Genomic DNA, 14,480 nt, shown 5'->3' with positions numbered 1-14,480 from the left:
CAAATCTCACTAAACTTCCTTTTCTATTTATGTCCTTCAGGAGTAATTGCAGCAGTTAAACAGTATTGCAGAACGCTTAGGTTCATATTAGCTGAAAGCACACATTCAAAAACCTCTACACACTGGCATATATTTTAAGTCATTTTATAAAGATTAACTCATACTTAAGTAGTATGTTTGACATTTTAATACTCCGAGATCCATTTAAGGCTAGAAGAATACCCCTTCTGCTTTGCTTATTTCTAAATGTATACACCTGACAGTTACAGATCTGCAACAGTGAGTGCTCCTCGCTAGTATTCCCAATGAAAACATAAAGAACCCTAACATTATATACAACTTAATCAAAATAAAATCATAGCAACATCTGCGTCTCCAACCGTGGGATGAATTACAAGTTTCATTTCCAGAACCACCTCTTTTAACATTAATTAACAAGGATGCAGAGCAATTCCTAACACAAACCACCTAATAAAGGAATGTAGTAACTGCACAAGTGAAGAAAACCCACGTATTTACAGAAAAAACACCCAGCAACTTATCAGATACATTATTAAATTAGTACTTTAATTCTGGTTTACCTTCATTGTGTCGATTTTTCCTTTTACTTGCTCATTTTTAGCCAAAGCTCGCTCCAGACACTCTTTGGTGTAGAGCTGAGGATTGCGACCTTGATCTATGTATCTGAAAATAGAAAAGATACTACTGAGATAATCGTATTCCTACTAGGATGTTTTCCAAGGTACAGAATTATTCACCTTGCTGTCTTTTTCTTACTACCGTTATCCAAAACGTGCATTTCAAAAACAGTTTAAGTCAGCTATTCCCAAAAGACAGCTCAAGAAAGACTACGTTTTGGCCAGCAAACAGCTACCTTGGTGTGCTGTTTAAATCCTTGTTTCCTGAAAGCCTGGAGGTTTGAGAAAAGTATGAAAAGCAAACAAAAAATGTAACTACCCAGCTGCTCACAGGCAGTAAGCACACATGAATAAAGAAAGATGGTCCTTTTCTAAGCAACTGAAAGGGCACTAACTACAAAGTAGCTTAGTTAGTGCATAAGGAACAATAAGCACACAGGAATACAGCCCCCAGAAATTCCAGGATGAGGAGGAAGCTTTCATACCAAAGAGAAAAAAACAGCACATCTGTAGCCACAAACTTCTACGCGTATTTTTGCTGCGCAATGGAAGTGCCTGACAAAGGGAAATTCCATGACTGAATAAAGAAAACCAAACATTTAAGTTTCTCATAATAGACTAACAGAGAGTGAAAGTCCACCTGAAAAGATCCTATATTGACAGTAATACCCTAAAATATAGCAAACCAGTGGCATCCGGACTTACAAGAAGCACCAGTAAATTAACTTGCTTGCTATACTGAGAAAGCTGCATAGCTCTCACTCTATAACCATGATTTTGCTTTTAATATTCTAATTCTTTGCCAACAAGAAGATTGCCACAACTGAAACTAAACACCTAAGTACTAGCTCAATGTATTTTCACCTGCAACTTTAAATCCTGATTCTAACCTAGTGTAAAAGTTTATTTCCAAAGCAAAAGCTTACTTACTAAATCATTAGATTTGGCAGAATCAGTATTACTGCCTACACATGTAAAGTCAATATAAACAATCATTAAAAAAAATAATACCTGAAAGAAGGTGTATAATGTATTACTTCTCTTAGTCTTTCATCTTCTCACAGCCTAATGGTAGTTCTTACCACCTTCTGCCTGTTCACATTCCCATGAGGAATTCGGTCGGGGTTTAAGAAGCAAGCAGTCCCCAGGGAAAATTTCCTGGCTGCGAAGACACGCCGCCTTCCATCACACCGACCCCTTCCAACTACAGCTACTTACTCAAAAACTTCCAAAGGCACACTGATATCGTGAAGCTGCTGCCGGCATTTGTCGATATCCTGCAAGCCCGTCACCATGAAATTCCTGTAAGAAGAAAACGGGTCGTTTTTACCCGGAAAGGGGTGCGCCGCGCGGCTGCCAGGCCGGCGACACGAACCCCAGCGATGGAGACCCCGGCGAGCCTCCCCTTCGTTCCTCCCAGGCCTCGACACGGCGGGAGAGCGAGAGACCCACCGGCCAAGCCCCCCGGTACCCGGAGACACCCAACCGGGGGCGGGGGGGGGGGGGTGAGGGCGACGAAGGCCCGGCGCGGCCTAGCCGGGTAAGGAGAAGGGGCGGGGGAACAGCGAGCCCCTCACAATTTCTGGTTGAGCCCAGCCTGGCTGCTGGGCTGGAAGTCACTGACGATGATGCCGAGCTGCCGGATGTTCTCCACGAACTTCTCCAGGTGCTCCTCCAGCGAGTCGAACTTCTCCGCCATGGCCGCAACCGCCACCAACCGCCGCCGCCCCCCCGCGCCCGGCCAGCTGCGCGCGCGCGGGAGCGGCCACGCCCCCCTGTGCTAGGCCACGCCCCCGTGCTAGGCCACGCCTCCGCCCCAAGCCACGCCCCCTTCGCCCCGAAGCCACGCCCCTCTCCTCCCCTCCCACCGCTCCCCCCGATCCCGGTCTGCGGCGGGAGAGGCGGGGTCGGGGCGAGCTGGGCTTGGAGGGTCCGGCCAGCAGCCCTCTTGGAGCGGCGAGCTGTGGCGGCAGGCTGCCGGGTGGTGTGGCCGCGGGCCGCTGCACCCAGCCTGCAGCAGCACAGGACGGCTTGGGTCGGAAAGGACCCCAGAGACCGTCTCGTTCCAACCCCCCTGCATGGGCAGGGACACCTCCCGGCAGACCAGGTTGCTCCATCCAACCTGGCCCTGAGCGCTCGCAGGGAGGGGGCAGCCCTGGCTTCCCTGGGCAACCGGTTCCGCCTGTCTCACCGCCCGCATGGGAGAGGATCTCTTCCTCATATCCCATCTAAAATCTACCCTCTTTCAGCTTAGAATTGCTCCCCTTTGTGCTGTCACTTCATGCCTTTGTAAAAAGCCCCTCCCCAGCTTCCCTGTAGCCCCTTTAGGTACTGGAAGCCACTATAAGGTCTCCCCTGAGCCTTCTCTTCTCCAGGCTGAACAGCCCCAGCTCTCTCAGCCTGACTTCATAGCAGAGGTGCTCCAGCCCTCTCATCATCTTTGTGGCCCTTCTCTGGATTCCAACAGCTCCATGTCCTTCTTATGCCCAGAACTGGACACAGATCTTTTAAGTGACTTTGCTTGAATTCTTAATGAAACAGCCTTTTCTGCCAGTCCACTCCTATAAAACCTAGAATTGGCTCTCATTGGGTTTTTTTGCCAGTTAGCCTTTTCTCTGTCCTCAATCAATTTTAGCACATTGTTTATATCTTCAGACCATCAGTTGAAATTTCTCTGCTTTTGAGTGGTTCCCTTTCCTATGTTGCACAGACTTAAAATCGTTCCTCATTTTCAGACCCATTCAAAACTTGTGTCTGGCTCCAACTTCCTTACCACCCCCACCCAACACCAGAGGTTGAACTCCAGCACTGCAGAGCCCGCTCCCTTCCTTAAAGATTTTCGGAAAGGTGGCTCCAACACTTTTCCCCATGCTGCCTTTTTCTATTAGGTTAGGCTGCCTGTGAATGTCCTATAACTTCACTGTCCCCTCAAATTCCTCATTAAATCACTTGCCTCACCATCCGCAGCTGCAAGCTGATGGCTGCTGGGACAGGCTCTGGGCTTGGGATCATCTCTGTGAAGCCCTTAGCACAAAAGGACCTAACTCGTGGGTAAAGGTCAGATTTCAGCCTCTCTTTTTTTGTCCACAATGATCAGAGCCTACAAAAAGTCTTGACCCCAGAGGCTGGGATATATTTGGCAGTGGGCTCCATTTAGTCCCTGTGGCTGTTGTACTTTGGGCAAAAACTATTGCTTGAGACAGGGTTTGGTGCACCACACAAAAAGAAATGGAGGAACCTGTGACTGATTATCTGGTAAGGGCTCATTATCTTCCCCACGTGTCTTATACCTGCTAACTATGAGTGTTTTCTAAACTGTGTAAGAAAGAGAAGTGTTAATAGAGGTTCACTTGATAATAAAAACCACAATAGAAGTACCTGGGGAATGACAAAATATCAGCCTATGTTCAATAATAATTTCCCTGTGGGAAGATTACCTGACATATTTAAATTCCCATGGCACATGACAATAACCTTGTGTTTTGTGAATAGCTTATTTCCAGTATGTCTGTTTTCAGTTGGGTATGAGATCAGTCCAGTAATGTCAGCAGTTAAAAATCTTACACTCTGATTCACAAGGAGGATTTGAATTAATGTTTGAAATAAGAACTGAACTAAAACAGATATGATATTCAATCATATCTGATTTGATGAACCATCAAAATCAACAATTCTTAATTTCTTTGATGTATCTTTTTCCTTTTTTTTTTTTTTTTTTCCATTTATGATATCAATGATAACAACAAAAATGTAAGAAACCCTTTAACGGTCAATTTCTGTTCTGGGTTACCATGCTCATTCAGTAGTAGAAAGTTGGGTCTGTGCTAAATATAGAGCACTGCTCAGGAGTTCATAAGATTAAGTACACTAACCCAAAAGTAAAAAGCATGTGACTTTAAAGGGCACTGAATATAAAGGAAAATACAATATTGTTCAAATGTGAAATTGTATAAACAACTCTAGGTTTCAAAAAGCAATCAATTAGTTCTAGGCTTTGAGAAGTAAAGTCATCCTATGATAAAATAAATCCATTGTGTATTGATCAGCAGTTGTTGACCATCCTGTTTCCATAGTTGTCACAACATTCTCTGGATAGAAGTCACAGGATTACAAGATTTTAATGCAAGTACCTTGCACAGATCACATGAGACATCTTGGTCTGAGGAACAGAACAGCCTTCTCTAATATTTGGGAAGGAAGAATGTAGAATGTGTTGTGCTTATCAGATTAGAACTGAATGTGAGGAATAGGGGGGCTGAATTTTGAAAGAAGAGTTTAAATATATGATGGAAGTATGGAGAAAAAGGAGGGGAGGGGAGGCGAGTTGGGGGCGGGAGGAAGGGAAGAAGGGAGGAGCTGTTTATGGGCTGTTCACAACAACTTTGCTGGTTTAACTGGGTGCTTATCACTTTCAGTTCCTGAGAACTGTGATAAAATTATTATAGTGACACAGAATAACCTCATCTAATAAGGCTGACATGGACATGACCAAAGGAAAGTTTAGATTAAGTCATACATTGTTTCAGCTTAACTCTCTGCTGGCTTATTCTGCCCCAGGCAGCTCCAGTTTTTGGTTTAGGGATAATGCCTACATGTTTTCATATCTGAATGAATCCAAGGATGTGGTAAAAGGAGGTACCTGAGTGTTAGAAAACACCATTAGACTTATTTTTCCTTTTCCACAGATGACCTGGACTCGTGATGCCGTCCTCTCTTCTCCCGTGAGTAACTCCCACTTCTCCTTTCCGTGTTGAAGAAATACTGCTTAACTTTATGAGACAAAGTTAACTATAAAGCTAACTGGTGTGTGATGGTATATACCACTGTCACGCCAGGATTAAGGCGCTGGGTCAGTAGGATGAGAAATCACCTGTATTTCAGACAAAAAATAATTATCTCACTTTCACCTCAAAGTGCAGATCCAGTTCTTTATCATCATCTATTCTAAGAGAAGGAATTATGCCTTCCCTGCTCCAAGAGAAATGGTGCTGTCTTGCTCTCTTTAAGTTAGTCCCTGTATTTGGAACAGCAATTAATTCAGTTAAACAGCTTGACATATAATCTTCTGAAATATGATTAATATTTCCCATTTAAATTACTTTGAAGAACAGAAATAATCACTAAGAGCAAAAAACCTGCATCCTAACAAAACAGTAAACAACAGCATGGAACTTCAAGACTTCTTTTGTGCCAGGAGAGTTTGATGTGACTTGGAAATCATTGAAGTTCTGTCAGGGCTCTAAAGTACAGCTGACCTGGCTCTTTCAAAACTAGGTGATAGTATTTATGTCCGGGCTCTTAGTCTATCTAGGATAGGAATTTTTTTTTTCTGTTTGTATCTTGGATTATTTTACTGTCACAAGTTGCTGACGCCAACATGCCTGGCTGGGGCAGGGGCTCTGGGCAGCTCCCCCGAGCCCCGTGTCCCACAGAAGGAAGAGCAAAACCTGCCCTGATGGTCTTTATTGTCCACCCTGCCTCACCTCTGCCTCAGCTCTCCGAAAGGCAGGTGTGGAGCCCCAGGTCTGCGGGCCGGCTCCACCTGCCCACTGCCTTTGTGGGAGATGAAGGACTTGCCCACGGGGTATGTGTTCCAGCAGGGACAGGCAGAGATCAGGAAACATGGTTATCCTCAGCTAGGGAATGTTTCTGGTAGAAGCAAAGACTTCAACCTCAGTCCTGTCTGAAGTCAAGCCCAAGTCTCAAGTAAAATCTGTAAAACATTGTCAGAAGATAGGCACTGGAACTACATAGTCTCATGGGGCACAAGAAAACAAGGTTTCAGTTTTCCAGCCTTTTACACTTTCCCCCCACTGTTCACAGACAAGGGGCCTTATGGTGAAACTTCCAGTGTCCCACCATCCACCTCCTCTGGGCAATCGGGCTGCAGTCTGGTCGCCCACAGCTGAACTGAACTTCAGGCACTTGTTCTGAACCTGTTTCACACATGAAAGAAGGGCTCAGGTGCCAAACATTTCCCTGGATCCTCTCCCCTGTCCATGTCACCTACACCTCCAAAAAACATGTTTCGTTAAATGACTTTTACTGCTCTAAACCTTAGAGCTGTGCAGCTGTTGTATTGCTGTAGATGTTAAGAGTAAAACTTACACATTTATATGTGATAAATCTTCCAGTTTAAATAATTTCATTTTCTGTTACCAAATCACTGCCAGGGGTATTTTTATTTGCAACTAATTGTTGCAAAAAACATTTACAATGCTCTGCACAGGCTTAATTCCTCTGTGTTTGACCTGTGCAGTGCTTGTTGAGGTGTGAGTAACTGAGCCTTATAGCTGCTTATTTAAGCCATTAATTCAATTCCAAGTTACATGTGCTGATGCAGATTCAGATGTTTAGCCAGGTTATACTTAAATCTTTGTTCTGTTGCAAAAAAGTGGGCAATTACTGTCTTGTAAACTGGACATCTGCACTGGGCAGTTAAGCAGGATTTGTAGTAACAGATAGAAGGAGAGGCTGTGTGGATCAATATGACCCATTTGGGAAGAGTAGCACAGATTACGTAAAAGAAAATCCTGTTTTGTAAACCTCTAATGAATTGTTCAAGGGGTCAGCAAGCCACGTAGATAAGTGATCCAATTGATACAATCTGCTTTAATTTCCCATTAGTTTTTGAGGAAATTCTTAACCAAAGTCTTTTAAGGAATTAAAAGAATGGAATAGGGGAGAAATGCTAGACTGAATAAAGAACTGCCAGATTGCCAGATAAGAAATGCAGGATAGAGGCAGACATTTCATTCTTTTAGGGCAGAACCATTCCTAGGGGAGTTCTACAGGGAAGTGGGATGAAAATTGTGCCATTCAATGTGTTCACAGATGACCTAGAAAAGAGATCAGATGGTGCTGTAAGAAAATTGGCTTATGAGAAAGTTATTTAGTGGAGTAAAGATGAATATAGGTTGTAGGAAACCGTAAAAGGACCTGAAAAGGCTTGGTGAATGGGCAACAAAGTGTCAGAAGAAGTTCAGACAGATAATGTAAAGCAATGCACATATCAAGAAAAAAAAAAAAATCCTAGTTTCCCATGAAGAGTCATGGCCTCTTTACCATTATCATACAGGAGCAGGACTCAAAGATAGCAAGGGAAGTTCCATGAAAACATCAGCTCAGTGCTCAGCAGCAGTCAGAAGTCATGTGGAGAGTGAGGAAATATCAGGAAAATAATTTGGGAGCAAAGTAGAAAATGCCATTGTGCTGCTGCAGAGTTCACTCCCACCTTGGATACTGTGTTCTTGTCATGCAAGGTTTAGCAGCCAATGGTTGCTATGGACAGCAAAAGCTTAGCTGGGTTGAAAGGGAGGTGGGACAAATGCTTGGTAGACAGTCAAAGAGAGGTAGATAAACCAAACCTGCCTCAGGAAATCCTGAGAACTGAAGGTAGTCCAAGCCCAGGAGAGTAGTCAAGAGTGTTCTCATAGATCTTTTTCTTATCCTCATTCTTTAGCACTTGCTTCTGCTTACTTGGCCAGGTAGAGCCTTTATCTGAATCTGTGTGGTTACTGTTATGAGATCCTGCCTGAATGGTCAAAAAATGGCCTGTGCTGTGTAGGATGTAGAAAGAAGGTATGTTTTTTCTTTCCCTTTTTGCCTTTGACTTCATTATTATTTTTTTATGCACTATTGTATCTAATGTACCCATCACTTCTTCCTCATTCTGAAAACCTCAAAATGGAGGTTGAATTTTCAGATCATTAACTGGGAGCATCACCTGCCTAAGAATTCCACTTTATGAGCCAGCTAACCTACTTTGTTTTAATTACAGCAGGTGATAAGCAAAAGAGAAGCAGGGAAGATAGATGAGGGTAGCACAGAGAATACCATTTACCTCCTCTTGATATATCAGGCTGGTGGTATTTATGTTTAGGATGTTTTTCAACTCATTCAGAAGCATGCTGTATTGACACATTTTACTGCATTAAAAATATGATACAATAAAATAAACCATTAAAAAAATCACATTATTCAGCTGAGTAAGAGGTGTAATTATAGTTCCTGCATAGCTTTGGTATTTAGCAACTTGCTCATTAATGACTTGAAATAATACATGTGTTGTCACAAATCAGCAGGATGATGCATTTATGCATCATGGCTGGATCTCAGTCTTACAGAAATCATCTGAATTTATCTAGGAAGCAGCGGGATCAGGATTTTGTTCCTACAGTAATTTTTGCTCTTCCAAGTCCTGTAGATCTTGAGATGTCCTGGGATCTGATCCAAAGATAACTGAAATAAAATAGCCATGAGACTCTTTCTATTGATAGTAAAGGATATTGGATGACAGAGTCTGTTCACACAACTCTGGCTCCAAGGAGATCAGCAAGACACAGGAAAGGACGTTTATGTATGTTTTAGGACAGGAATATTATTTCCATAGTGTAATGATAGGGCAATCTAGATCTGTAATACTGAAAACTTTTATTTAATACTATCCTTAATTATTTCTTTTTTTTGTTTTATAAAATTATCCTGATAAATAAATACAGTTATCTCAGTGTTCTTTTTTCCCCTGGAGCATTTCTCTTATTCATCAGACTCAGTTTATATTGCATCCATATTGCTGCCATATGTCATTTAAAGCAAAATTAAGATGTAATCTTCCGAGATGCAGAGTTGCTTTCAATATTTATCAGGTAGCATCTTATGGGTTTTTTCACAGGTGAGAAATAAATATATATATTGTCGTCTTAGAAAAACATTCTTTCCATTATATAATACCAACAAGTCAGGCTGATTTACATATTGCTGCTTTTTTATTTTCTGTAACTCAGAATAACTAGGGTACTGTATTTAAAACTGAAACTTGCCTTCTTTACCAGAGATGCAGGAAAGAAGGCATGTGAATATCCCCGGCAGTAAGATTTACTAAAACTCACAGATGACATGTGTGCTAGCAAATGAAATGGACCTGAGACCATTCTCCACCACTAAGTCCAACTGGCATGGAGCAGTCCTTATTTGTATTCTAACTCCTGAAATGTACCTGAAAGAGTGCCAGTGGTCTTGGTTAAAAAGCTGGCTGGGTACCTTTTTAACAGTTAAACAGCATGGATACCTGTGTTCCTGTGTTTCTGCCCTTCCCTGGCACTTTTTGTTTTTCTGAGACAGATCTTATTATTCATGGTGTGCAAGAAAAAGGAAGTAATGCCCACAGGGGATCCAGAACAATTCAGGAAATCAGAAACACTACTTAGCATTCACAGTTACACCCTGGGATGAAAAATGTTCAAACAACCAAGTTGAGCTGAGCCGCGGTTACAGCCAGTATGGAGCTACCAGCACCATTGCTTTGGGGCTCGGAGTGGTCCTGAGGTCTGCACGGTGGTGTGCAGGAGAAGCAGATCAGCTGCCTGATCAACATGAAGGGTCTCATGTTCACCAGAACGGCCCACAAGCTGCCTCCAGTTCAAACTGGGACTACCAAGTCTTCCAAGTTTCTTCTGAACCTCTCAGGTTCACACCCATCACAGTGTATGAGCCTGCAGGGGGTGTCAGATGGGGGATGTCGGAACACAGTGGGGCAAAAGGCTTGAATGTAAAAGTCCCTTAGTCCATCCTGTTGTATGGACACTTTGGACAGAAATATAGTCAGTTAGCCCTCTGATATGCCTTATATAGGCAGGTGTGCCTTCCCACAGGCACTATGAGACAGGCAGGCACTGAGCTGAATACTCTGCCTACTATTCTTTGGGGGGGAGTCCAATTTTAATCTCATTCTTCACAATCTTCTGTGTTCATATCCCATTCTCTTTACAGTCTTCCTAGATCACTTGGAAAGATACTTTGCTGTTCATGTCCAGCATCCAGTCTTTAAAAAGGTTTTACTTACAGAAGTCACCTGAGGAAGACTCTAATTTATAGCTATTGATTCTTTCCACACCTGTCTACTTGGTGAAGAAATGCTTTATTGTCCAGTTAGTTTTGTTCTGAGACAACTATTCTGTGCTTTAATCAAATAATTGAATCACCTCTCAGACTTCTATATGATAAATCAAATACACTGAACCCTTCAAATCATTCTCTTTAATGACTTTCAGCTTTTTCAGTGTTTCTATTTTTTCACTATCATCAGAAAAGGAAAGATGACCTGTACATCAAAAACTGGTACTGGTCCCTGCTTTCCCATGCCTTGTGCTCCTCATGTATCTTTTCCTGTTGATGCACTGCAGGACTTCAAAATTCTTCTTTCCACAAGTTTCTACAGGAAGCTTGTTCTGATCTCGTACGTCACAATCCCTAGTTTTTTTTTAAAGATTGTCATTATAAGGAATATAGTCTCTAGTTTTTAGGTCCCTTCCAACCCAAAACATTCTATGATTCTATGATTCAGGTACATGAACGTGCATTATTTGTTCCTTGTAAGATGACTTTGCAAATCGTTTTTATTTAGAATGCATTTATTTTACAAACACAACTATTCCATTTAGTCTGCCTCCACTCTGTTTATCATTTCACTGGCCTTTCTTTTATTTGCAATTTCATACTTACCTCCAGATCATCAATACAACTATTAAATTATGCCACTAGCAGCCCCCCCGGGAACTCTGCTGGCAATATTGCCAAATAAAATCCTACTCAGAAACAGGCCCAGAAGCAGATGATCTGGTCTGCCACATTGCTCCCAGAAGTGATTTCAGAGTGATTGGACCAGCCTGATGTGAGACAAATTCCAGGTGAAGTCTGGTGTAAGAGATTGCTCCAGGACCTTTATTTTACAAACTGGATGGATGAGATTCTGTCAGATTTGCCTTGCTCAGCCTACTAGTCCGACACTATTCCAAAAGGCTTTGTGTCCCTACATGTCTCCATAAGCCCTGGCTCAGGCTATACCATGTACATCCTTATAATCTTATAAAAACACCATTTTCATGGTTATTCAGTGTCCCTCACTCTCTGAGAGGGCAGCTGTAGTAGTAGCACAGGCTCTCAGACTGCCTTCTGTACTATGAAGACTATAAAGATAGAGCAGGAAAAGCCCTCTCATGATGACCATCTCTCAGACCATATAGTTTGGCTCTCCTCTGTGCCTGCTGCTTCCATTCTGCTTCCCAGCACACGTCTTTAGACAAAACCTGAGCTCTGCCATGTCCACCCCTCTGGTGAATGCCTAGCTGCCTTCCTGCCCCAGCAGTTCTTCTGGGATGTGGTTTCAGTAAGTTCAGGCAAAACACCTCTGAAATAAAATGTGGCCTAGAAATGGAGGTGTCAGCAGAGAAAATCAATATGAGCAACAGTTCAGCATGGTGTGTTGATGCTGGGCACCAATGTATCTCTCTTGATTGTCTCCCCTCCATGGACACTTCTGAAAGGGTGCTGAAAGCTCTGCCTGATCTCACTTTGGCAGGCACACACTGTTTGCCAGTGGGTGGAGAAACAGAAGACACGGAGCATTCTAGAGGCCATGGCTGAGAAGACTGATCATGCACAACCTGCCCCAGTGCCAGAAAAAGGCTGAGGGAAGAGGAAGAGACCTTCTGTTCTCAGAACAGGAAGAAATAAAATAACATTAACTGATTCAGGAATTGTTTGATTCCCTTCCTGTTCAAAACCCTGGTGCTACTCGGTTGACATCAACCCTTCCACTCTCTGTCTTTCCTTTGCCATCAGAACCACAGACTTGCTTACAGCCCCCTTGGATGGATACCACAGGTATAAGCATGAGACCTTGACCAAGCCTCATGAGACAACTTTTAAAAATAAACCTGCCTTACCTAGAAGCCTGGAGAGATCCTCTTCTGGTTTTCACGTATTTTCTACTCTTGCATTTAATATACAAATGCCACCACTGACTCAGAGTTCAAGGATACGTATGATTCTTGTAGCAAGGTTTTCAAGGGTGGGTAGAGGTAGATGAAGACCCAGTTTAAACCACTATCCTTCTCAGTGGCATTGACTATATGCCGTGAAGGTGAAGTAAACACTTTGCACTTGGCAGCCCTTCTTTCCACTAGAAAATGCCTGTCCTTGTTTGACTGTGGGTGAGAGGACACCAAGCTGGGAAGCTGGTAAAGTGGTCCAGCGTAGTCGCACACTAGACATTAGCTCCCAGATCCTGCTGTGTGGGTTGTGGGTGGAAGCCCTCAGAGGCTGGCACGGGAAGCTAAAGCAAAATGTTGTTTGAGCTAAGGGAAAGCAGGTAAAAGGCAGAAATTTTAGTGGCAGTTTTCAAGAGACTATCTGACTTCTGTAAGAAAGGTTCACAGAATCACAGAATCACAGAGTTAGGGCTTGGAAGAGACCTCCGGAGATCATCGCGTCCAATCCCCTTGCCAGAGCAGGACCACCACAGAATCTAGGGCAGGACAGGATAGTGCATCTTGTCTGTGACTAGAGTCACAGAGTTACGGAAACAGTCTAGGAGCAGATGCTATGCTGCTGAGTGGCAGAAGCACACCTTTCAAAAACAACAAAAAAAGAAATGTCCAACCAGCATTTCTGTGTAAGCTGCAGTGGGAATATAAAGTACATATTGGGGGCAAGCTGACTGTCACCACCTCACAAACAGCTGGGCAAAGGAATATGCCACAGAGATTGCAGATGTTCAGAGGTGAGCCTATGCATGAAAATGTCTGGAGCAGGTAAGCAACACCTGGAACAGCATAGGTCATGAAAGCTGATCTCAGTGGGTAAGAAAGAGAGCTAGGCCTCACTGGGAAAGAAAGACTGAGACATTGTAAGTCAGGCAAACTGTGAAGGCAATAACGTTGCATGTGATTCTGCTGTGATAGACAACTATGACTCAGTGGTTGTGTTTAGAACAAGCACTAAATAAAACAACTGCTGTATTTGTGGTTTAGGTCCACAACAGATCTAATCTAATCTGCTATGAAGGCATATCGTAATTACAAGAAGATTTTCTGTTTCTATTTCCTGTATCTTAGTCTGGAAGCAAGGATGTCTGGGGTGATCCACTCAGACATCCAGCTAAAGCAGTATTCTTTAGAAACCAAAGCTGTTACTGATTTATTCTAATATAGTTAATTACAACATATTAGCTTTCATGGAAACAACAAAGTATGAAACAGCCAGCTGAGATTTGCTCTATAGTTCAGCCATCCCAGTTCTGGCAAACATCTTCTGAAGTGCACAGCAGCCCAGTGATTGTGGTACCTCTTGGTGCTCCCAGGACTCAAGCACAGGTTTGCTCATACTGTCCTCTTGTAGAGGACATTGCAGGAGTAAGGGCATTGTTGCAAAACCTAATGGAGAGAAGCCTCCAACCTTTGGCGTGCCAATGACAAACTCAGCATCCATTCTACAACCATGTATAAAGCTTCTGATAATCCACAATCTCTGTATGCATCTTCATGTGTACAGAGAGGGTAAGAAAAGATTACTGACCTGCTCTGATCCCACAGGGCGAGAAAAAGCCCTTCTCTTCCAACATCTATAGCTGCAGCTACAGAGTGACAGAAGAACATTCATCAGGACACGAAACCATTTGTTCTTTGCATGTTATGTGACAGTGCTCACTAGATTCCTGCCATTTCTACTTCCAGAATACAAAGGAGCTGCTGCCCCAAAAAGGATTTCTGGAACCAAAGTAGTGAAGCATGTGAATGTCATTTAAATGTAAAAAGGACCCCTGTTGTATGCCAAATGCTATGACTTTAGTATGTTTGCTGTTCTAGCCATGCTCATGGACAACTCTGCTGACTCTGAACACTGTCATCAGTTGGTCCTGTTAACATAATAGAGGTCTTGTCTTTTGTCAAATTCCAAAATGGGCTGGAGTAATGTCTCTGTAACTTTCTGTAGATATGACCTCCTTCAGGTACTACCTGGCTTCCTGGGATTCTTTGAGTGACCTCTGTATTCACCCCTCCA

The 14,480-nt window shown here is 43.0% G+C and overlaps 1 protein-coding gene across 2 annotated transcripts in view; it reads right to left on the bottom strand.

The window, feature by feature from the left end:
* The window catches only part of MED10 (mediator complex subunit 10), a 65,556-nt gene extending 63,168 nt beyond the window's left edge, over positions 1-2,388 (bottom strand). The window contains exons 1-3 of one of the 2 annotated variants that reach the window (XM_051610021.1): positions 2,216-2,388; positions 1,857-1,940; positions 582-684 (exon numbers count right to left, since the gene is read on the bottom strand). In XM_051610021.1, the coding sequence (XP_051465981.1) occupies positions 582-684; positions 1,857-1,940; positions 2,216-2,337 (309 nt within the window). In that variant the 5' untranslated portion in view covers positions 2,338-2,388. The remainder of the gene's footprint in view (positions 1-581; positions 685-1,856; positions 1,941-2,215) is intronic. The other variant, XM_051610020.1, reaches the window with a different exon arrangement.
* Between the last annotated feature and the right edge of the window lie 12,092 nt (positions 2,389-14,480).

Source organism: Apus apus, chromosome 2 (genome assembly GCF_020740795.1).
Source record: "Apus apus isolate bApuApu2 chromosome 2, bApuApu2.pri.cur, whole genome shotgun sequence".
Lineage (NCBI taxonomy): Eukaryota > Metazoa > Chordata > Aves > Apodiformes > Apodidae > Apus > Apus apus.
The sequence above is the reverse complement of the archived record's forward strand: the minus strand, read 5'-3'. Positions and strand labels throughout refer to the sequence as shown.